The sequence below is a fragment of the Festucalex cinctus genome, chromosome 18, assembly GCF_051991245.1.
Source record: "Festucalex cinctus isolate MCC-2025b chromosome 18, RoL_Fcin_1.0, whole genome shotgun sequence".
Classification (NCBI taxonomy): Eukaryota; Metazoa; Chordata; class Actinopteri; order Syngnathiformes; family Syngnathidae; genus Festucalex; species Festucalex cinctus.
In genome coordinates, this window is record NC_135428.1 from 20,847,234 (window position 1) to 20,871,181 (window position 23,948).

The following is a 23,948-nucleotide window of genomic DNA, read 5'->3' on the forward strand; positions in this document are numbered from 1 at the left end:
CAAAAAAAACACCATATAGATTATTGATGCATTAAAAAAAATAGTAATTTTTAATCCTATAGGATGAACATTTTACTTTTGACCTCATTACATTAGTGAGTCTGCATTGTACTTTACAGTAAGTCTGCGGTGTGTGTTTTAAATGATCAGAAAATAAAAATACTGCAGACGAAACGTATATTATAACAATGAAGACTCACTAGGAATGTAATGGAAAAGTACAATGTTCGTCTTTAAAACCTGTAGAATTTAAATAGTTTCTTTATAATGCATCAAGAATCTAATCTAATCTTTTTCAATGTTGCATCATGTGTTACTTACTATCACGCAGGCATTTACAGCTATTTTATTCTATTGAATTTGCCGTAGTTGGCGATCCAAGATGACGGAATCTTCTGCGCATGCGCGTCACCGATCGTGCAGGGTCACCAATAGCGTCTTGACAGAATGCTATAATCTACTAATTCATCAAACTTCAACAATTTTAACTGAAAGAGAGCTATTGTTTTTGCTATTTTTATCTTGTGTGATTTCCAGTTCAAATTTTCATCCAAAATAACACTCAAAAATTTGTTTTCTCTCTTGATTTTAATGCCATCTAAGCATCAGTATATTTCCATCTATTACTGAATACTATAAAGTTGCCCCCCCCCCCCCCCAGATTTCAAGATAGTTTATTTATATCAAACAATATCTTTTGTTTTTTAAAATTCTTGTTTAACCACCTTCGACACCTGTGTTATATCTTTCCCACAATAAACTAAAGTACTATCATCCGCAAATAGAATACATTTGAGCATTTGGGATACATCAACTAAATCATTCATATACAAAATAAACAATTTTGGCCCCAGAATCGATCCCATAAGATTTTTTTTTGTGCTAATTCTTCTTTACAAAACATCTCGTTTAGTCAGTTTTGAAATCACACCCCAGATTTTCAATAATATTCAGGTCTGCGGACTGAGATGGCCATTCCAGCACGTTGTATTGCATGAATGCCTTAGTAGAATTTGAGCAGTGTTTAGGGTCATTGTCGTATTGAAGCATCCAACCCTGGCACAACTACAACTTTCGTTTCTGATTCTTGAACATTTACCTCAAGAATCTGCTGATACTGACTGGAATCCATGCATCCTTCATCTTGAACAAGACTGCCAGAACCTGCATTGGCCACTCACCCCCACAGCATGCTGAAACCGCCACCAAATTTTATTGTGGGTAGCTTTTGTCTTGGAATGATGTGTTCTTCATATACCATATATCATGTTGTAGTTGTCTGGAGCTGGTCTGTTGGTTGTGTTTGACTGTTGACATGACACCATCCTTTGCTTGTCCATACCTGAGATTTTTCTTGGCCCGAACTGGAACTGTGCCTTTTCGTATCCTTCCTTAAAACCTTTTTTTTTCTAGGTCATTTGAGAGTTGTTTTGAGGCTTCCAGGTGTGCCAATCTTCAGAGAAGATGCAACATGGAGAAATACTTGTATATACTGGTCAAGGGTCAATGACCTTACCAAACACATTTTGTGGTCCAATAATCAATGCCAAATGTATTCAAATTAATAAAGCAACAGGGTGCCCAAATTTATGCACCTGCCTACTTTTGTTTAAATAATTTTTGCACACTCTGTAAATACAAAACTTGATTTCACTTCTCAAATATCACTATATTCATGTGCTATGTGATATATTTAACTGAAATTGCTGACCCAAACAACAAATGATTTATAAAGGAAAATCTTGAAAATTGTCAGGGGTGCCGAAATGTTTTCTTGGAACGCGATCTCAATGTAAAGAGTGTCCAAGTAACTTAGTCTTCACATTTCACATCACATAGCAGCACAAGAACAAACACCGCTTTTGTGTTTAAAGTGCTCTACTTGTCACTGTGGCGCAGACGTCCTAAAAGTGAGATTTTTCTTCTGAAAACCCAACCATGCCCATTTTCATTGTACGATTACAATTCTCATAACATTATGAAAGTAGCAATTTTATTCTCACTTTTTGTCTTTTATTACAAAGATACCATTTCACTCTTTACTTTTAACAACAGTGTGTGTCAATTTGCTTTCTTGAGCGTGCACTATTGATGATCCAAACACTAGGGTGGAGTAGTGGTGGGTCTCAGATGTGTCCTGGGTCGAAGCAGACATTCAGATGGGACATCTGCCGTCTCCCAGAGCTTCCTGAGCTCCCTTCAGTGTCTCCCGCTTCACACATTTCCAGTAGCCAGAGATGCCATTCTGTGGATGCACCTGTATATGTTTATCACATAAAATAAAGCCAGAATTCTTGGAAAATGCGACATTGACTAGCAAAGAAAATCAGCAGCTATATTCGTCATTCCCAGTGTAGTCTTCAGACACATTCAACAAATCAATAATTCATTTTGTGTTGTATCAGTCTTCCTTTAGTTCCAAATATTCCCTGGCAGGGATTTTTGCCTGAGCATGTAACCACAGTGACGGTTGCCCACCTTGAGCCCCCGTAGCACTCTGTCTTTCATCACTCCAATGAACTCTTTGTGGCTCAGGCAGTTGTCCCCATCCATGTCGAAGAGCTTAAACACGGTGTCCAACACGCTCTCGGACAGGTCGTGGCCTGTGGCTATCCTCACCGCCCGCTTGAACTGGGCTGTTTTCATCATTAGAAAAATGATTGTTTAATAAGACAGCGACCTCCCTTGCGGTGTGGTCTAGCTGGACAAAGAGGTCTTACCCATTCCCACGGGACGGTTGGCTTCACTGATCATCTTCATTGAAAAAGCAAAATCCTCCAAATTGTTTGTAAACAGGCAGAAGGCTTTGAATTCCTCAAATGTGATGCTCTGTGGGGGGAAATACATAATTTTTATTAGAGATCAGCTTAAAAAAAATAAAAAATAAAAAATAGAATAATCGCTATCAAATCCCTCTTCCTTTTCAAGCGTGATATTGATTTATAAAACCATGAATCGATTATTTTAATATCTTTTTTTCCCCCCCCATGAAATAACAACAAAATGGAATTTTAAAGGCAATTTTGTTTGTATTTTACTGTTTTCTTGAAAATTACTGTTTCCGTGAACCGAATCGAACTGAACTCTTGTGAATCAAAATCGAATCGATTGAGGAAATTTGAATCGATACCCAGCCCTAGGGATGTAATGATATCCAAACATCATGATACGATATTATCACGATATGAAGGTCACGATGCCATAATTACGATATTGTTGGCGATATTTAAAAAAAGATCACAATATTGTTTAAAAAAAAAAAAAAAAAAAAAAAAAAAAAAAAAAAAAAAAGGAGCTCATACAAAAAAAAAGAAAAAGAAAAGCACAATATTGTGCTTTTGTACATAAGAGCAATGCATATAAACCACCTACAATCTCTAATAATATTGAGGCACTTACTTGGTAATGCATGCACACATTGATCGCTTCACAAGCAAATTAGGTTCCCCTTCACCTGACAATTAGCATATCTTTGAAACATAGAAGGCCAAAACATCCATAATGAAAATTTAATTGCACTAATAAACTAGCTACTAGATGGTGCTAGAACTGCACAAATGGAAATCAACCTGACTTTTTTAACAGATGTGTTCCTTTTAAATATTGTGAACATGACAACGACGATATTGTGGCAGTTTTAATATCAAGATATCATGTTATTGCCCTTATCGTGACATCCCTACCCAGCCCTAATTTTGATGTTGCACTTTGGCAACATATACGAAAAGCCAAGCACCAGCAGCAGCGGGCTACCTGACCAGCAGGGATCCTCTTCCTCATGTTTTCCCAGTAAACCTCATTATCTTCCTCGTTGGTGTAATGGAGCAGCCACTCAGCAAAGTCCTCCCGTCGCATGGTGTCCATTCCTTTGGAGAACTGCAGGAACTCCATCTCCTGGACCTCAGCCTGAAGGTCTTCCATGAACCTGAGAGACGCACAGTTGACCAAAAGCAACCTTAAGAAGGACAATTAAGTACATTTTGGGCCTAGATCACACCGTAATGTTTTTAACCAAAAGTGATGACGTGTCAAGGGAACGGATGACTGAGGGGCTCATTACTTGCGGAAGTCTTTATATTGCAACTTGTTTTGTCCACTCTTTCCAAAGAAGTACACCTGCAGCGTCGTGTTCACGTGGTCGCCATCCTCAACTGATCTCTGCAAGAGTCCAAACATCAACAAGTTTGAAAAAAAAAAAAAATCAAGCTGAGACAGTGTTAATTTCTTCACCTCTGTGTTGTCCTTTGGAATTCTCAGTTTACTTTTTCCAATTATTTTCTTCAGCTGAAAAATAAAAACAAGGGAATAAAAAAAAAAAAAACTATCAATGATGAATAACTATCAATGAAGCATTACAACTTTTATCCAAGTCATACTGGTTGCTGAAGAAAAAAGTAAACATGCACTTCTAATACTGGAAGCAGTCGAGCTAAAATAGAACATACAAGCCTGACGCACGCATACTAACTACACTTACGCACACCATTCACCATTCACGTGCTTTGCTCAGAACATGAGAATGAACTAAGGAAGTGCTGAGTAAGCCTACAGAGATGCAAACAAGATGGATGAGAATCAGCCTGAAACAGTTTTGGGGCCCCCTCACCTTCCAACTGTGGCAGCACCAGGGTGGACCATCAGGCAGCATTACAAATGCAAACAGTGTGACATTTGAAAAACAAAAATAATTCCTCCAGCTATCCAACCATTTGTTAGGACAGAATTAAAATACTACATGGTTTAAAAACAAAACAAAAAAACAAGCTTAGTACGACTGTGTCATTTTGTTTTACCTTCATGAACTCCTTTTTGTCCACATGCTCGTTACCATCCACATCAAGCATTTTGAAGGCGATATGAAATCCTGTCCGTGGCTCTGCAATAAACAAGCAGCATCCATTAGCAATGATGATGTCATGAGTTCATGCCGTGTTTGGGATGTGACTTACTTGTCAGAATAGTCAGCAAGAACAGGTATTCTGTGTAGGATATCAACCCTGCATAGCAACATTGGGTCATAATTATACGTTTAAAACACAGTCAAATAGCATAACGTAGTTTCAACTAGGGCTTGTTATTGCCGCCAACCTCGCGATACGATACGTATCACGATAAGGGCGCCGCGATACGATACGTATCGTGATACATATGTGTTCCAATACTTGATCTTCATGGCGATACGTATCTCAATATGTCACATTAATTTTCTTGCATTTTATAATAGTCATATGTATGCCTAAAGGATATGTTTGTTATGCTGACTGACAAAAATATTTTTGTTAGCAGCTCTTCTGGTTTACCACCAAAGCGGTGTGCCTGGTCTAAATTTGCAGCTTTCACAGACACACCGGGAACAATTATTAATAGGCATGAGCCGATATGAGCAAAAATATCAACGTATTAAAATTACAGCTCAAAAATGTGCTTATTTGAAATATTTGGGGAAACAAAAACAGCATTTTTTTCATGTAACACATTCTACTTTGTTTTTAAACAAAATATAGGAAAACTGGTACATTAAGACATGTGCAATGTTAAGTTTATAAGTAAATAAATAATAATATTCTTCCTCTGCTTTAATTTTTCTTAGCAAGACAGTGTCTAATCACTGGTGAGCTATTTTTGCAATAATTGAAGGCAATTAACTTCGAAGACGCTGCTGTTATTTATTTTTTAGCTACAATGCAAGCTGCAACGGCAAACGTTAACTGCCTCTTTAAAGTTAACAAGCAATATCGATTCTGACGCCTGCGTATCGATACCTGTATTGTAATGAGGCCCGCAACGATATATTGGCGTATCGATTTTTTGAGCACACCCCTAGTTTCAACTATAATTTAGGGATATTTGATACCCGTTTTTCCAGACCAAAAGTACGAGTTTCAACTCGAGTGTCGTTGCAGATATGGACACAACACACATATATATACACATATACACACACCCCCCCCCCCCCCCCCCCACACACACACACACACACCCCCACACACACACATACATACAAACATATATATCCCAATATAACATTTTTCTTTAAAATTGCATGAAATGAATGGCATTTTGCGATTCTTCTAATTTGTAGTTCCTGAAAGAAAAATGTCCACAAGGTGAAAATAAGCTTTACATGGAAACGTCTCCCATGTCATGACTCGGGTCATGCAGGAGTAAGGTTTGGTTCTTGTCTCATGTCTGGGGTCACGCCTGGGTTAAGTGTGAGTAGAGTTCAAGACGGTGCGCCAGAGTTCAGGACTCGTTACGTGTCTGCTTTGGTATTGATGTAACAGCATCCAGTTTCAACTAGTTTTAGGCTATAAGATGTTTGGAACTCTCTGTAAGAACTATGTTATGTCAGGATTCTTTAATCGCGTTACTGAAGAATCTTTTATGCTATATTATGTTTGTTGATGTCAGGAACTATCCGTAATTACTGGGTTAACAGCCAATCAGAGAATTCCATGTCAGTACTGAGACTCACATGTCTAGCCACAACCAATGAGATTGATTGACTGTCTATATAAGGGTCTGAGAATTGTGTGTGTTTTGCCAGATTATTGCTCACTGTTTCGCTGTGCTTCTCCGCTGCCCAAGGGGGGGCTTGGCGTGTCGTGATTCTCGATGCATTCTTGTTGTTTTTAGTTAAGTCAAGTTATGTGAATAAATAATTAAAACCTTATTTGTGTCTGCGTTTTGGGATCCAACCCTTCAGCACACAACGGATACTTTCTTTCTTAGGTGTTCGCCCACAATGGCTGCTGAAAAACAAAATTGACTTTATCATTTATCAATTATGAAATTAATCGACATCTATTTTAATAATCGAGTAAGACGCTTTTTAATTTAAAATAGTCCAAATCCTCTGATTTCATGATATCAACAGTAATTGTTCACTGAGTTATGTAGTCCTTCATGAAAGAAGACCAATTATCTTCTGTGTTTAATCAAAATAAGATATTTGCGAACATTTATTTTTACTTTGGAAAACGATGACCAAACTGGTAACATAGTACAACATCAATCCTCTTTTCTTTTTTTTTTTTTTTTTAAAACACTATACGAACACAAAAGTACAAAGTAACCACTAATCGCTGGTTAATAACAGTAATCAGGGGACAAAAGTGCTTCTGTAATTCTTTAACGCAAAATTAAAATGAATGTGATCAGTCAATTAATCGATTGAATAATCGATGGATTAATTGAGTCTAAAAATATTCGATAGTGACAGCACTGTCGCATCCAATCAAATTAGTCCATCCAATTTAGTGTAAGTGAAAGCCCATTTCCCAAGATGAAATTAAACAAGGTATCTAAATGATTAATCAAGATCAAAATAATTACTAATTCATTTCATTAGTTGTTGATTAATCACTGCAACTCTCAAAAAAAATAAAAAAATAAAAAAAATAGTTAAGTAGAAACCCCTATCAAAATCAATAACAACAAACATTGCCTGCACACTTAATGGTTTTATGATGGCAAGCCTTGACCCATCGATGAAAACAATGGTTTGTGAATTGTATGCAACCATTTGGATTGCAAACAGAATTATCCATTTATCCAAGAACCCTTTCAGCTGACACTTACCATTGTCTCCCCAAAGTCTGAACAAAGTATTTCCAGGTCGTGCTTTAGAAGCAGCCACCATCATCTGTTCCACTTCCTACAAAGACATCAGAGTAAGATGCATATCAGTCCTATTATGAAAGTGAAACATCTTATTTACTTAGCTACCCAGTGCAGGGAACAAGACTTACTTTTGTTGTTAGGACTCTCTTCTGCAGCTTATCTACATCAGAGACCGGAAACATACAGTACATGGTTAAAAAAAAAGAAGAAAAAAAAAAGAAAAAAAAAAAAAAAGAACTCCTCTGAGTACGCCACGCAACTTGGTGCAAGCCAATTCTTCAATAAACATTTGAAACAAAACTGCTCCTTGCCGCAAGAAATGGACACGAGAGAGAAGAGAGAGGAAAAAAAATAAACCTTGGCTGGTTTCAAAACATGGCCATGACTTGCTGCTTACAGAGCAAGCACACTAACCACTATACTATTTGCTCGGTTAGGTTCAAACAGTGCAAATGTTTTACTTGTAGTTTACGCAAGTGTCAGCCAGAACCTTTGTGGGATTTTAAAACAGCGAAATTGTCATTGTACTTTGGCATTGCAAATGTGAAGGATAATTAATTGCTTTGAATTCATTTGGACAGCATGTTTATTGATAAAGGCTACTTTTGTCATTATCCCATGGAGGTCTCAGAGAAAGTGGCCGTTTAGTGGCGGTGCGGGGGTGGGTCCGAATAACCTAGAATTTCCTATAGGACAAATGTAGGAAAACACCACTTCTGTCATGTTTTTGGTGAGGAATTAGCATTTTAACGCAGCTAAAAGCTCCAAAAAGTTGGTTTTTCATGGTGTTGTCCCTTTAATTCCGATTCTCTTGTCATGTATGTGTTGAATCAACCGATTACTGTTGAGTATGTTGCATGCTGCCATTAAACAAGCATGTCGCTTACGATCCACATTCTCTAGCATCACAGAGAAGAGGAAGTCTCTTGGTGTCATGTAGGGCTCTTCTTCATAGACAATTGAGGCAAACTGGATGAAACGTCTCTTTCTGGCAGACATTTGGGGAGCGGCAGACTCCTAAAACCACACAAGACGTGAAGTTATTATTTTAGCAAGAAAACCATTTGACCATTGCAGGTATGTGTGCATCCGCTGCTGCATGAGACAAAAAAAAAAAAAACAGGACTCTCAACAAGACACCATCAGATCACTTATTTTGAGTGATGACCATTTTCACTGTTTTTCATCTAAACCACTAACAATGACATAGAACCCATGTCCTAGTTCTAAACACAACTTTTAAATGTCTCAAAATATCAAGTACATGCTGTCAACATTTCCCTAATTCATAATTGACAAACCACCTTCAAAACCTTTTAGGTGTGAGTAAGGGCATTATTCAATTCCAAATGGCCTTATGTTATTGTACCGATATATATATTTTTTTCGTTCTGCCAAATTTGAAGTAAATAAGTCAACTTAGGTTTGGTCTTACAGTTTGCCAGGTGCCTGTGATGTTACTCTGACCCGCCACCTCACATGGCTCATATTTTCCCGTATTTCTAATTCTAATTTCACAAATTTATCAACTACAAAATAAATCCCTCCTAAGTTCCTAACTGTAATATATGTAGTAAATGTCACTTTGTTCATTTATATAGTGCTTTTCCACCTTCCACTTTTCCACCTTCGACGCAGCATCAAGAGCAACTGAGGTTTCTGTGTCTTGCTCAAGGATACTTCAATGTGGTCACAATGGTGTGGGATCAAACCCACAACCTCTGGGGTGGGAGCTGAGCCGCCCCCATTTGTTTCTTACAATTTATGGAGTGTTCGTTAATTCCATCCATCCATTTTCTAGCCTGTTCCTCGCAAGGGTCGCAGGGGTGCTGGAGTCTATCCCAGCTGGCTTCGGGCAGTAGGTGGGGTATACCCTGAACTGGTTTCCAGGCAATCGCAGGGCACACAAGGTGCGTTTCCATTACCCTTTTTCGCAAAAATAAAAACGGTTTCGATAAAGTACAATTTCGAATTGTCGGTGTTTCCATTGAAGAGAGTTTAGCTTCTGAGGCGCAATTCTCGGAATGTCCCGTCTCGCGAGACCTCGCTGTTCTGTAGGAGATGCTCATGATGTTTACGGTAGACTGACACCCGATGTAGTTATATTACTTTAAAAACACTCACCCCTCATCGGGCGGTTTCGGGCATTGAGTGTTGGTGTTGTTGTGTATGCCCCTCGGCAGTCGGCAAGCAGTTCTGACACGAAAGCGAGTGGCACCGTACTTCCTACTTCCTGTAATCCTAAAATGTGGTTGTTCCCATGCAGAAGCTGGGTAAAAGGCGGTTTACAAATTGTTAAAAGTTTCTGATGTTTTCTGCTAAATTAACCAGACATGGCAGGACAGGATTTCAAGCTCTCCTCTCCTTCAACTTTTCGATGGAGTCTCGCTCGATTACACCTCTCTCTCTTTTATGCTCATGACGTGCAGTAGCCGATCCAAATCACTTCAGCATGTAAAACTAAAATACAAACCAGAAATTAATAATTCTCAAAACAAATAGTAATTGCAAGTTTAATAAAAAATACACATAAACAACGTGTTACAGTCCTTTCCTCCGTGACCGGGAGGGTGTCACATGACTACTAATGCGCAAAAAGTGTTTCCATTACACTTTTGCGAAATACTTCTTTTTCGATACGTCTCAAAAACCACCTCATGAGAGCGCAAAAACTTTTTTGCGATATTTGAGAGTTTTTTCGCAAATCCGGTGTTTCCATTACCAGCTTATTTTTGCGAAACATGCCTTTTGCGCAAAACTGAGGGTAAAGGAAACGCACCTACAGAGACGAACAACCACTCACACTCACAAGCACACCTAGGGACAATTCAGAGCACCCATTTAACCTGCAATGCATGTCTTTGGGATGTGGGAGGAGACCGGAGTACCCGGAGAAGACCCACACAGGCACGGGGAGAACATGCAAATTCTACCCAGGAAGGCTGGAGCCTGGACTTGATCTTGCATCCTCATAGGCCTTCAGGTCACACACACGTTTTCGTTCAGTTTCGCTCCACTACCAGGGGCACTAAATAATATTTACTTCATAAAACAGATTTAGTAGTAGTAAGTAAGAATCCGTCGAGTTCACCCTCTGAAAACCTGCCAATTTTGTGTTTTCGGTGGTGAAACCCCGGCACTATTTTGCGATGAGGCGCAGTGATCTCTGCTGTGGGCGTAGTGCCATTAGGTCGGTAGTGGTGTGATTTCGGTCACATGAGCCAATCAGGTAGCTGCTGCTTTCTCCTCAACATAGCAACCGCATATCAAAAATGGCGACCACAACGTCGGAGAGCGAAGAAGAGCGAAAGGAGAAAAAAGTTAAAAAGAAAGTGGGGGAAAAACTTCGTTCCCGTTCAGGTTTGCCCATCGCTTCAGCTGGCCCCGTCCTTCCAGCCATCTGCATCATTTGTAAAAATAAATTTCAAAGTTTACTCGTCTGGGATCGGAAGGCACACGGAAGAGGGATCATCTCGCCAAAGCAGAAACATTGTCGGCAGGTATGTGCAACACACACACGCATGCCCATTTCTGTTATTCATGTGACCGATATTTTTTATAGGGTTGAAAATAATTAAGGTTAAGTTTAGGCTATGTTTAAGGCTAGGTTAAGTTTTAAGGCTATAGCTTAGTAAAAACACGAGCTGCTGAATGATTTATCGAGTGAATCCAACAGTGGTGACCAAACTCGGGTTAGCTGTGCCCATCAGTCATAATAGAGAGTCACAGCTCCACCCTCCCTTTCCCCCAAACTCTCTCTCTCACCAACCTCAACAAACACTTTACTTGTAAATCTGTGATGTGAAAATACTGTAAAAAGAGGTAATATGACAATAACACTTATAATGTGATTCTTTTTTGTGTAAAGGCCGTTTGCTGCAGGCAGCTGAGATGAAGAAAGACTGTTCCATTCTTCTGCATATTCAAGACAAAGACTGTCGCAATGGAGGTGCAGTCTTGTTTCAGAAATTACACAAGGTTCTTAAAGTCAACAGCAACAGAAACAGCAACCAGGGACGAACAAATGTGAGTTATTACATTGCACTATTTCATTGTCACTTTGCGAAAATTACACATTTCAAAAGTAAAGCATTGGTCAACAATAGAGGTGGGAATCTTGGGGCACCTCACGATTCGATTGCGATTACGATTCAGAGGCGACGATTCGATTATAAAACGATTATTGATTTCCCCCCAGGCAGCAGAAAAAAAACAATGTATTTTGGCGCTTTTAATGTTTCGTACATTAGTTACAAAAATAGTACAAAAGTCCTCTCAGGCCTAAATAAACTACTATTTCAGTATCAAGTTAACAGTTCAAAACAGTAAATAAAATACTCAAGTCCTCATTCTGTAACAACAGCTTTTAAGTATATTCAGTCTTCAACAGAATAAAACATAGCATTGAGCAAAAATATATTATTTTTATCCACTCAAAAGTGCACTGAGGTATAAATGAAAGACAATGTGAACTACTACTTCAATACAAATGCCTTAAAAAAAAAAAAGTGCTTTCCTGCTTTTTAAGTTGTGTAAAGATGAACATGTAAACATTAAAGTTTCTCAGAGGTACAAAAAAAAAAAAAAACTCAAGTGCTTTTCTGCTTTTTAACTTGTGTAAACATGAACGTGTAAACATTAATGGGATCGTTCGGCTTTTTTAACATGAATCTCAATTTGATCCTCACCTCCCGTGTGTGCGATCAGCGCTGACTTCGGCGTTGGACGAGAGGAAAATAGTCCAGCAAGCTGGCTGGGGTCTCGGAAATAAAGCGTTTTTCTTCTAAAAACTTTTTGTTTTCAAAAGCGTGATACATTTCCACCACAATACTCTTTTCTGAATAAAGTCAGACGCCATTACCGCCAGCCACTACTTTTCTGTTCGTTCGTTCGTATCACTGCGCGGCGCCCTGTAGAACGCTAACCGACGCACTGCAGCCAGCTAGCTGATACTTCCGCCTGAAGTTGTTTGCCTTTTCGGAGCAGGTCTGATCTCACGAAGAGGTGGGTTGGTCAGCTCAGCCATGCTTGTTGTTGTTTTGAATCTCGAGGCGTGAGTTGTGGATGTGTACTCTCGGTCCGTCCCAAAAAGCGTCCCGAAGACCGCGCGCGCTACTGCGTTTCAGTTCCGCGTACTTTTCGCTCGTTTCGCTTCCCTTGGCATATTTATATAATCGGAATTTGGACATTTGTGAATCGTTCTCGATTGTTGCACGGCCGAATCGTGAATAATCTAAGAATCGGAAATTTTGCACACCTCTAGTCAACAATATGTCACTTGTATTCTGTTTACCTTTAGAGACAGCATTAATTAGAAAGCATGACTCTTTGCACATGTTAAGTGAGTGTGTGTGTGTGTGTGTTTCAAACAACCCTATGCTGAGAGCTACAAACTCTTTTGTGAACAAGTAATCCGTCAAAGGATTATAGTTGACAAAGACGTGATGAGAATGGACAAGCTAAGAAGGTTTGTGAACAGTGTTAAGAAACACGAGGATCTTGATGCTTCAGACTACAGGTAACGTATAAATCTTCAGACTGAAAAACATTGACCGAAATCTATGGGGAGAGATTTGTCTAAAATCTCACTGTTTCAGAGAAAAATAGTTTGCTGACAAGCTCAATTTAAGTTAAAAAATAAATAAATAAATAAAATTAATTCTCTAAAAATGAAAACCAGTTGGTTGTTAACTATTACATGCAAATGTGTTTTTTTTTGTCTTCTGTATTTATAATTGTTCTTTGACCAAGAAAGTATATAGGCCTATAGGTATATTTTTATTTCTATCCAAATATACGATTATTCACTAGAATATCTGAATACCAAAATATTCGATAGCTGCAATACTAATAATACTATGAGTTGCAGCACGCCCACACGAGTTCTTTTACCACACACCCGTGTCAAAACTAGCTTACTGCACACGGTGCACCCCAATTTCAAATTTTTGCTAACATAATAATAATAGTAATAATAATAGTAATAATAATAATAACTAGAGCTGCGAGCAGCTATAAAGGGCCCTCGCAGCCCGGGCCACGTTGGGGTACTCGCACGTTAGGGTACTGGCACGTTGGGGTACTGGCATATTGGAAGCAAAATTTCTTTGAAAATGGCATAATAAACGTTTACATGTAGAATATTTTTTTGCCAGTGTGTGTGTCAAGCTCAACGGGTTTTGGTGATTGTTAAGACCTGCAAAAATCAGCGTCCTTTTTTATTTTTAGGCAATGAGTTGCCCTGATTGGTATTTTTTGTAAAAGTGTATATACACATCATCGCTCGTTGTACTCATTGCACAATGTTGCTTTTATTGTCCAAAGGGGCAATAAAAAATGAATAAAACAAAATGGAAACGTACATACGTTTGGATCGGTGTGAAGCCAGTGAACAATTTGAGTGGTGGAAACTAAAAGAATATTCATAAATGACTTAGTTATCACACTTAGAATGAGTTTACATTTTTTGTACAAAATACCGTATGTGTTTTTTTTTTTTTATATATTATGCCTCAAGGGCTAGGTGGCGCTGTATTTATAACTGAATGTTGTCATAGAGATATCTTCAGGCCTTGATTATAAGCATACATGTCAAGTGTGGGATTTTTTTTGGAGCATGTACCGTGGAGTTATTATGCATATCCTTCATTCACGATATTGCTTTTAATGTCCACAGAGGCTATCAAAAATAAATAAAAATATATATATGTTTGGATAAGTCTGATGCCAGTGAACATTTTGAGTGGTGGAAACTAAAAGAATATTCATAAATGACTTAGTTATCACACTTATAATGAGTTTACATTTTTTGTACAAAATACCGTATGTGGGGTATTTTTTTTTTATGCCTCAAGGGCTAGGTGGCGCTGCATATATAACTGAATGTTGTCATAGAGATAGCTTCAGGCCTTGACGATAAACATACATGTCAAGTTTGGGATTTTTTGGAGCATGTACCGGGGAGTTATTAAGCATATCCTTTTTCAGTGCGAAACACAAATTTTGATGCCCCGCCTTCATCATATAGTATTTCGAAAAGTCAAGATTTTTCCCCCTGTCGTTGGCTCATGTCTTGACATGGTCCAGGTCAAGTCTTAACTCAGTCAGATGAAACGTGTAGGAGAAGTGGGCAAAAGTCTGCCCCCTGTGAATGTGCAAAAATTGTCAAAAATGGGACATTCAAAAATTCGTAGCTCACTTCCTGTTCATTTTAGCATATGGGTCCAAGAGACTTTTTTTGTAGGTCTTGGGCTCCCTCATACACCTAAAAATATTCGTCGTTCTTGCTTAAACGTACAACCGGGGCTGCTTCGTTAAAAACTTCTAGGGGGCGCTATTGAGTCATTTTTGTAAAAATAGCACAATCAACAATAAAATATTGCTCATTTTACCAGGCCAGATGTGTGTGCCAAGTTTCATGAGTTTCTGTGCATGTTTAGACCCTCAAAACTGGCGTTGTTTTCTTGGCGAACAGCGCTTAGCCACACCCACAGCAATTCGCGAAAACTCACAAACTTCGTGTTGTGACATCATGAAGGCCGAAACCCTCATCTGAGCAAATATGAGGTAGGTCCAGTTAACGTGTTTGGAGAAAAACGTAGAAGAAAATTCGTAAGAAAAAAAATTGCCACTAGGTGGCGCTATCAGTTAGATGAAATATAAGTCAGTAGATGTCTTTAGGGCTGGACTCTCATCAAATGTGTGAAATTCTGAGAAGATAGGATCATCTCGGTCAAGTTAATGCAGCTTTTATTTTCACGAAAAATCTTCAGACTTTGCGTCACCGTAGCGGCCACGCCCTTTGGCGAAAAGTTACAATATTTGGTGTGGGGCATGATCAACATCTTAAGGCTTTTCTGACCAATTTTCAAATGGATCCCTTCAACAACCTCAGCACAGTAGCTAAAAACGTAAAGTATGACATTTATTGTAACCACTAGGTGGCGCTATATGTATAACTGAATTTTATCATATAGATGTTTTCAGGCCGTGACTATTACGTTGCCTGAGAAGTTTGAGATTTTTTGGAGCTTGAACATGGGAGTTATTAAGCATTTGCTCTTTCTGGACAAATGAAATTTTAAAGGCAATATTTGATGCCCCGCCCCCGTCATATAGTATTTCAAAAAGGCAAGATGTTTTGCCCAGTTGTTCTCTCAGGTCTTGAGATGATAAATGCCAAGTTTGAAGTCAATTGGATGAAAAATGTTTGCAAAGGGGGAAAAAGCATGACCACAGTGAATGTGCCAAAATAGGCCAAAATTGGACATTAAAAAATTCATAGCTCACTTCCTGTACATTTTAGCTACATGGTCCCAATAGACTTTTTTGTGCGTCTCGGGGTGCTACACGTGCCTGCCAATTTTCGTTGCTCTAGCTCAAATGTGCCGGGCTTGGTTTTTATTTTTCTACGCTAGGGGGCGCTATAGAGTCGCGTTGTTATGACGACTTCATAATATCAAATTTTTCGCCGGGCCTGAGGAGTGTGCAAAGTTCGGTGAGTTTTCGTGAATGTTTAGGTACCCAAAATCGGGATCGTTTGCGGAGAATAAAGAAGAAGAAGAAGAAGAATAACTAGAGCTGCGAGCAGCTATAAAGGGCCCTCGCAGCCCGGGCCACGTTGGAGTCCTTGCACGTTGGGGTACTTGCACGTTAGGGTACTGGCACGTTGGGGTACTGGCATATTGGAAGCAAAATTTCTTTGAAAATGGCATAATAAACGTTTACATGTAGAATATTTTTTTTGCCAGTGTGTGTCAAGCTCAACGGGTTTTGGTGATTGTTAAGACCTGCAAAAATCAGCGTCCTTTTTTATTTTTAGGCAATGAGTTGCCCTGATTGGTATTTTTTGTAAAAGTGTATATATACATCATCGCTCGTTGTACTCATTGCACAATGTTACTTTTATTGTCCAAAGGGGCAATCAAAAATGAATAAAACAAAATGGAAACGTACATACGTTTGGATCGGTGTGAAGCCAGTGAACAATTTGAGTGGTGGAAACTAAAAGAATATTCAGAAATGACTTAGTCATCACACTTAGAATGAGTTTACATTTTTTTGTACAAAATACCGTATGTGGGTTTTTTTTTTTATATAAGCCTCAAGGGCTAGGTGGCGCTGTATTTATAACTGAATGTTGTCATCGAGATACCTTCAGGCCTTGATTATAAGCATACATGTAAAGTGTGGGATTTTTTTTGGAGCATGTACCGTGGAGTTATTAAGCATATCCTTCATTCACGATATTGCTTTTAATGTCCACAGAGGCTATCAAAAATAAATAAAAATATATATATGTTTGGATAAGTCTGATGCCAGTGAACATTTTGAGTGGTGGAAACTAAAAGAATATTCATAAATGACTTAGTTATCACACTTAGAATGAGTTTACATTTTTTGTACAAAATACCGTATGTGGGGTATTTTTTTTTTATGCCTCAAGGGCTAGGTGGCGCTGCATATATAACTGAATGTTGTCATAGAGATAGCTTCAGGCCTTGACGATAAACATACATGTCAAGTTTGGGATTTTTTGGAGCATGTACCGGGGAGTTATTAAGCATATCCTTTTTCAGTGCGAAACACAAATTTTGATGCCCCGCCTTCATCATATAGTATTTCGAAAGGTCAAGATTTTTCCCCCTGTCGTTGGCTCAGGTCTTGACATGGTCCAGGTCAAGTCTTAACTCAGTCAGATGAAACGTGTAGGAGAAGTGGGCAAAAGTCTGCGCCCTGTGAATGTGCAAAAATTGTCAAAAATGGGACATTCAAAAATTCGTAGCTCACTTCCTGTTCATTTTAGCATATGGGTCCAAGAGACTTTTTTGTAGGTCTTGGGCTCCCTCATACACCTAAAAATATTCGTCATTCTTGCTTAAACGTACAACCGGGGCTGCTTCGTTAAAAACTTCTAGGGGGCGCTATTGAGTCATTTTTGTAAAAATAGCACAATCAACAATAAAATATTGCTCATTTTACCAGGCCAGATGTGTGTGCCAAGTTTCATGAGTTTCTGTGCATGTTTAGACCCTCAAAACTGGCGTTGTTTTCTTGGCGAACAGCGCTTAGCCACACCCACAGCAATTCGCGAAAACTCACAAACTTCGTGTTGTGACATCATGAAGGCCGAAACCCTCATCTGAGCAAATATGAGGTAGGTCCAGTTAACGTGTTTGGAGAAAAACGTAGAAGAAAATTCGTAATAAAAAAAATTGCCACTCGGTGACGCTATCAGTTAGATGAAATATAAGTCAGTAGATGTCTTTAGGGCTTGACTCTCATCAAATGTGTGAAATTTTGAGAAGATAGGATCATCTCGGTCAAGTTAATGCAGCTTTTATTTTCACGAAAAATCTTCAGACTTTGCGTCACCGTAGCGGCCACGCCCTTTGGCGAAAAGTTACAATATTCGGTGTGGGGCATGATCAACATCTTAAGCCTTTTCTGACCAATTTTCAAATGGATCCCTTCAACAAGCTCAGCACAGTAGCTAAAAACGTAAAGCATGACATTTATTGTAACCACTAGGTGGCGCTATATGTATAACTGAATTTTATCATATAGATGTTTTCAGGCCGTGACTATTACGTTGCCTGAGAAGTTTGAGATTTTTTGGAGCTTGAACATGGGAGTTATTAAGCATTTGCTCTTTCTGGACAAATGAAATTTTAAAGGCAATATTTGATGCCCCGCCCCCGTCATATAGTATTTCAAAAAGGCAAGATGTTTTGCCCAGTTTTTCTCTCAGGTCTTGAGATGATAAATGCCAAGTTTGAAGTCAATTGGATGAAAAATGTTTGCAAAGGGGGAAAAAGCATGACCACAGTGAATGTGCCAAAATAGGCCAAAATTGGACATAAAAAAATTCATAGCTCACTTCCTGTACATTTTAGCTACATGGTCCAAATAGACTTTTTTTGTGCGTCTCGGGGTGCTACACGTGCCTGCCAATTTTTGTTGCTCTAGCTCAAACGTGCCGGGCTTGGTTTTTATTTTTCTACGCTAGGGGGCGCTATCGAGTCGCATTGTTATGACGACTTAATAATATCAAATTTTTCGCCGGGCCTGAGGAGTGTGCAAAGTTCGGTGAGTTTTCGTGAATGTTTAGGTACCCAAAATCGCGATCGTTTGCGGAGAATAAAGAAGAAGAAGAAGAAGAAGAAGAAGAAGAAGAAGAAGAAGAAGAAGAAGAAGAAGAAGAATAACTAGAGCTGCGAGCAGCTATAAAGGGCCCTCGCAGCCCGGGCCACGTTGGGGTACTTGCACGTTGGGGTACTTGCACGTTGGGGTACTGGCACGTTGGGGTACTGGCAAGTTTAGGTACGGCACATTGGAAGCAGAATTTCTTTGAAAATGGCATGATAAACCTTGACATGTGGATTTTTTTTTTTTTTGTAAAAATACCGTTAAGTTGGTGTATTTTTTTTTATGCCTCTAGGGCTAGGTGGCGCTGTATATATAATGGAATGTTGTCATAGGGATACCTTCAAGCCTTGACTCTAAACATACATGTCAAGTGTGGGATTTTTTTGGAGCATGTACCGTGGAGTTATTAAGCATATCCTTCATTCACGATATTGCTTTTAATGTCCATTAGAGGCTATCAAAAATAAATAAAAAAAGTACATGTTTGGATAAGTCTAATGCCAGTGAACATTTTGAGTGGTGGAAAGTAAAAGAATATTCATAAATGACTTAGTTATCACACTTAGAATGAGTTTACATTTTTTGTACAAAATACCGTATGTGGGGTATTTTTTTGTTTTGCCTCAAGGGCGAGGTGGCGCTGCATATATAACTGAATGTTGTCATAGAGATACCTTCAGGCCTTGACGATAAACATACATGTCAAGTTTGGGATTTTTTGGAGCATGTATCGGGGAGTTATTAAGCATATCCTTTTTCAGTGCGAAACACAAATTTTGATGCCCCGCGTCATTTTTGTAAAAATAGGACAATACATGATAAAATATTGCTCATTTTGCCAGGCCAGATGTGTGTGCCAAGTTTCATGAGTTTCTGCGCATGTTTAGACCATCAAAACTAGCGTTGTTTTCTTGGCGAACAGTGCTTAGCCACGCCCACAGCGATTCGCGAAAACTCACAAACTTCGTGTTGTGACATCATGAAGGCCGAAACCCCCATCTGAGCAAATATGAGGTTGGTCCAGTTAACGTGTTTGGAGAAAAATGTACAAGAAAATTCGTAAGAAAAAAAATTGCCACTAGGTGGCGCTATCAGTTAGATGAAATATAAGTTCGTAGATGTCTTTAGGGCTGGACTCTCATCAAATGTGTGAAATTTTGAGAAGATAGGATCATCTCGGTCAAGTTCATGCAGCTTTTATTGTCACGAAAAATCTTCAGACTTTGCGTCACCGTAGCGGCCACGCCCTTTGGCGAAAAGTTACAATATTCGGTGTGGGGCATCATCAACATCTTAAGGCTTTTCTGACCAATTTTCAACTGGATCCCTTCAACGAGCTCAGCACAGTAGCTAAAAACGTAAAGTATGACATTTATTGTAACCACTAGGTGGCGCTATATGTATAACTGAATTTTTTCATATAGGTGTTTTCAGGCCGTGACTATTACGTTGCCTGAGAAGTTTGAGATTTTTTGGAGCTTGTACATGGGAGTTATTCAGCATTTGCTCTTTCTGGACAAATGAAATTTTAAAGGCAATATTTGATGCCCCGCCCCCGTCATATAGTATTTCGAAAACGCAAGATTTTTTGCCTAGTTTTTCTCTTAAGTCTTGAGATGATAAATGCCAAGTTTAAAGTCAATGGGATGAAAAATGTTTGCATAGGGGGAAAAAGTATGACCACAGTGAATGTGCCAAAATAGGTCAAAATTGGACATTAAAAAATTCATAGCTCACTTCCTGTACATTTTAGGAAATGGCTTCCACTGACTTTTTTGTGCGTCTCATAGTGCTACACGTGCCTGCCAATTTTCGTAGCTCTAGCTCAAACGGGCCGGGATTGGTTTTTATTTTTCTACGCTAGGTGGCGCTATAGAGTCGCGTTGTTATGACAACTACATAATATCAAATTTTTCGCCGGGCCCGAAGAGACTGCAAAGTTTGGTGAGTTTTCGTAAATGTTTAGGCCCTCAAAAATGCGATCGTTTACGGAGAAGAAGAAGAAGAAGAAGAAGAAGAAGAAGAAGAATTCTTACAAAAACAAGAGGGACCTCGCAGCGGTCGCTGCTCGGGCCCTAATAATAATAATAATAATAATAATTTTTACAAAAACAATAGGGACCTCGCAGTGGTCGCTGCTCGGGCCCTAATAATAATAACAACAACATATTATACATTTTGTTGGGTCCAAGAGCAACTTACATAATTATAGTGTTTCATATGATTGTATTTGTCTTATTTTCAAATGTTTAAACGTGTTCTTGATTTGAACAAAATATAATTGTTTTGAATAGGGCTGCACGATATTGGAAAAACATGCGCTATGCGATATACTTGCTGAACATAGCGATATCGATATTATTGCGATATTTAACATTTACCTAAAGACATTACATTTTTATTACCTAATGAAAGAAAAACATTTTTCATGGGGAAAAATAAGCAACCTTCATGTAATCTTAGTTAATTAATTGTAATTATGTCTTGATAATTTTCAACTATTGAATGGCGATGCACATTTTAATTAGCATCTGACTGGTCAAATTCATATAAAAAGCATAAAATTCAATATAAAACTTATTGCGTGCCTTTGCGATATGCATATTGCAAGGGCCAATATCGCGATATCGATATTTTTTCGATATATTGTGCAGCCCTAGTTTTGAATAATCTTGATTTCAATTATTACCAAAATAATCGTGATGATTATTTTTTCCATAATGGAGCAGCCCTAGTGTGATGTGAATATGTATATCTTGTGCTCATCTTTCCCTTTAATTTTCTATTTCAGGCAGGATATACTGAAACGAAGATTGAGGCGTAATTTCCCCCAGCTGGTTTTTCACACCCCTTCCCAGCAAAACCTCTGAAATGGTTTTTGTAGAGACATTATCAACAACTGACAAACTTTTAGACAGGGTACCTCACTCATCAGATACATCAACTACTGAGTTTACTGACGTAAGCCAAGAAAGTGACACTAACACATAGCTGGTCAGGTTGGAAAATCACAGGGCATACGAGGACACTTTACAGTGCAGGGCTGTAAAATCTGCCATTTTGTTTGTTTCATTATCAAGATGTTAACTCTCCATTTTAACACTTTTCAAGCAAAAATAAAAATGTCTGTATTCCATTTTTCCACAACACAGACCTTTGTTAAATTGGTCTGCCAAAAAAGTGCTGTTCCAATGAAGTTCCATGGTTTTATTGTGAACGCACATTTGATTTTTATTTGATTTTTTTTTTCATTAATATTTTTTTGTGTGTGGGGCAGGGGTGGGGGTATAAATGACATGCTGTGACATAATCTGATACTTTAATAAATATTCTATATGTTATAATAATCTGAACTCTGAATGCATCTATTTTCATCTAGTCCATTTTGCCTTGTTCCAGGTTTGCGGTGCATGGTAGTATTTTTGGCCGATGTATGCTGCTTCTTGTGTAGCTTTCATTACGTAGTAGGTTGTGAATTGTTTTCATATATGAAACATAAACATAGCTAAATCTAACATTCGTGTGCTGGTGTCACTTCTAGTTGAAGCGTTTTTTGTTTTTGTTTTTTGGCACAAATCTAATATATTTAATTATCTAAATTCACATGATTACACCAAACCACCAATACTTGTTTCTGATGTTAGGTACATGTATTTATAACATCTGGGAATTATTTTCTGTTGCCAAATTTAATGTAAGACATTTTACAACCAAAAACTGCAGCACAAGATTTTCATTTTTTTGTTATTTACCTATATATGCATTTCTGGCTTGTGACAAAATTGGGGCAGGAAAACATTGGGTAAACTTTTAACCCAAAGTTCAGAAGGGTATTATCTATCAAAAAATGCATTGAACAAGTAGTGCCCAGACAGTGGAGAAAAACTCATTTTCTAGGCACTTTTTTGGGGTTCACCCCAAGGCCTATCACTACTTGGAGGCGGATGTGCTTACCACTCTTCTACCGTGCTGCCCTGTTTGTCAATTATAGACTCTCAATTTGTTTTTTCCTTCTTCTCTGCATCCATTATAAAAACGATGTACATCAATAATAGTCATTTACTAAAATAATAACAATAGTCATTTACTTCAATCATATTATTTTGCATTTGTACACTACCAAAATGAGACTTTCAGATTATTGGAATCGTCTTTATAACACCTGCCTGCACTGTGTATTTTCGTTTCATTAAAGTAATCACCGAATTTTACGGCTATACTAACTATCCTGTTACAACAAGGGGGGTCACTTAGTAAAAAGCGTTGACAATCGAGTTATGCCCCTTAATACGTACTTTGACGCTTCTTTCACTAGTCACATTCGTGTAAAGTTGAAGTATGCCAAATTAATTTTAAACAAGCATATTGAAATAACACAAAAACTTGTGTCTTACGATTGAAGCTAAAAATGGACTACTTCGAGTGCATACTTACCTTCTTCTGTTCCTCAGCGTGAACCACGTATAAAGAAAAACTTCTGCTCGTGTTGTAAGAATAACCTATAAATCCAGTCGCGACAACTGTGCCACCACAGACGACAGCTCGGCGCCATGTTAAATTTCTCAAAGAACGTGAGCCCCTGGCAGCGTTCTTCAACAAGAATCTTCCAACGAAGGCCATCTTCTCTCAACAACACTAGCTTGGTGAGCTTCTGTAGCTGAGTTTCAGGAGGCCCCACCAGGTCACGTGATGCGTACCCGGAAATCAAATATGATATTTAAAAAAACACACACACACACACAAAAAACAGTATGAACGTCCATACAATTTGATTACTTCCTATGGGCTATAACGCTATTTCTTTTGTAATCTACACATGGCATTGTAGGAACAGAGAAAATGAGGCTTTCTGAAACAACGAACCACTTTTGACACAATTGCCCTAAAATGATACACTGCTACGAGGCATTTGACACACTGCAATAGAGCTCCATCTGCTGGTCAAACCTGCGCACGTTATTTTTAAAATCCGTGTTTGCAAAGCTTCATTCCTTGGTGTCACAAAATGAACCTCAGCATTTCATTTGTTCAATAAAGTTTCAGTGGAAAAAAGATAGACGACTCAAAACAAAAAATGTTTTTAATGCATGATTACTGTAATTGGCTATATTCTTAGATGTTAGAGAGTAGGATAAATATGTACTGTTACAGATATAGGCTATATTTGTATATGTATT

The 23,948-nt window shown here is 38.4% G+C and overlaps 1 protein-coding gene across 2 annotated transcripts; it reads right to left on the reverse strand.

Annotated features, from left to right (window-relative positions):
• Positions 1–1,971: 1,971 nt before the first annotated feature.
• Positions 1,972–23,471, reverse strand: micu2 (mitochondrial calcium uptake 2). 2 transcript variants are annotated; one of them, XM_077505163.1, is made up of 12 exons: positions 23,206–23,471; positions 8,511–8,640; positions 7,752–7,783; positions 7,582–7,657; positions 4,950–4,997; positions 4,794–4,876; positions 4,231–4,284; positions 4,061–4,158; positions 3,754–3,925; positions 2,721–2,829; positions 2,479–2,636; positions 1,972–2,245 (listed from the first exon to the last, which is right to left on the reverse strand). In XM_077505163.1, exons 1-12 carry the CDS (start codon positions 23,389–23,391, stop codon positions 2,156–2,158), a joined length of 1,236 nt encoding a protein of 411 aa, XP_077361289.1. In that variant the 5' UTR covers positions 23,392–23,471; the 3' UTR covers positions 1,972–2,155. The 2 variants fall into 2 exon arrangements, with proteins under 2 accessions (XP_077361289.1, XP_077361288.1); XM_077505162.1 differs by having other exon boundaries at positions 1,972–2,257.
• Between the last annotated feature and the right edge of the window lie 477 nt (positions 23,472–23,948).

Bases quoted from the DNA above. Each gene is read 5' to 3' on its own strand.
- micu2 (XM_077505162.1), bottom strand. From the start codon at position 23,391: ATGGCCTTCGTTGGAAGATTCTTGTTGAAGAACGCTGCCAGGGGCTCA. The intron at 2,830-3,753 runs GTAGCCCGCTGC...TTCCCCCCACAG, and splicing joins AGAGGATCCCTGCTGGTCAG to AGCATCACATTTGAGGAATT. The intron at 2,258-2,478 runs GTGGGCAACCGT...AAACATATACAG, and splicing joins GAGTGCTACGGGGGCTCAAG to GTGCATCCACAGAATGGCAT.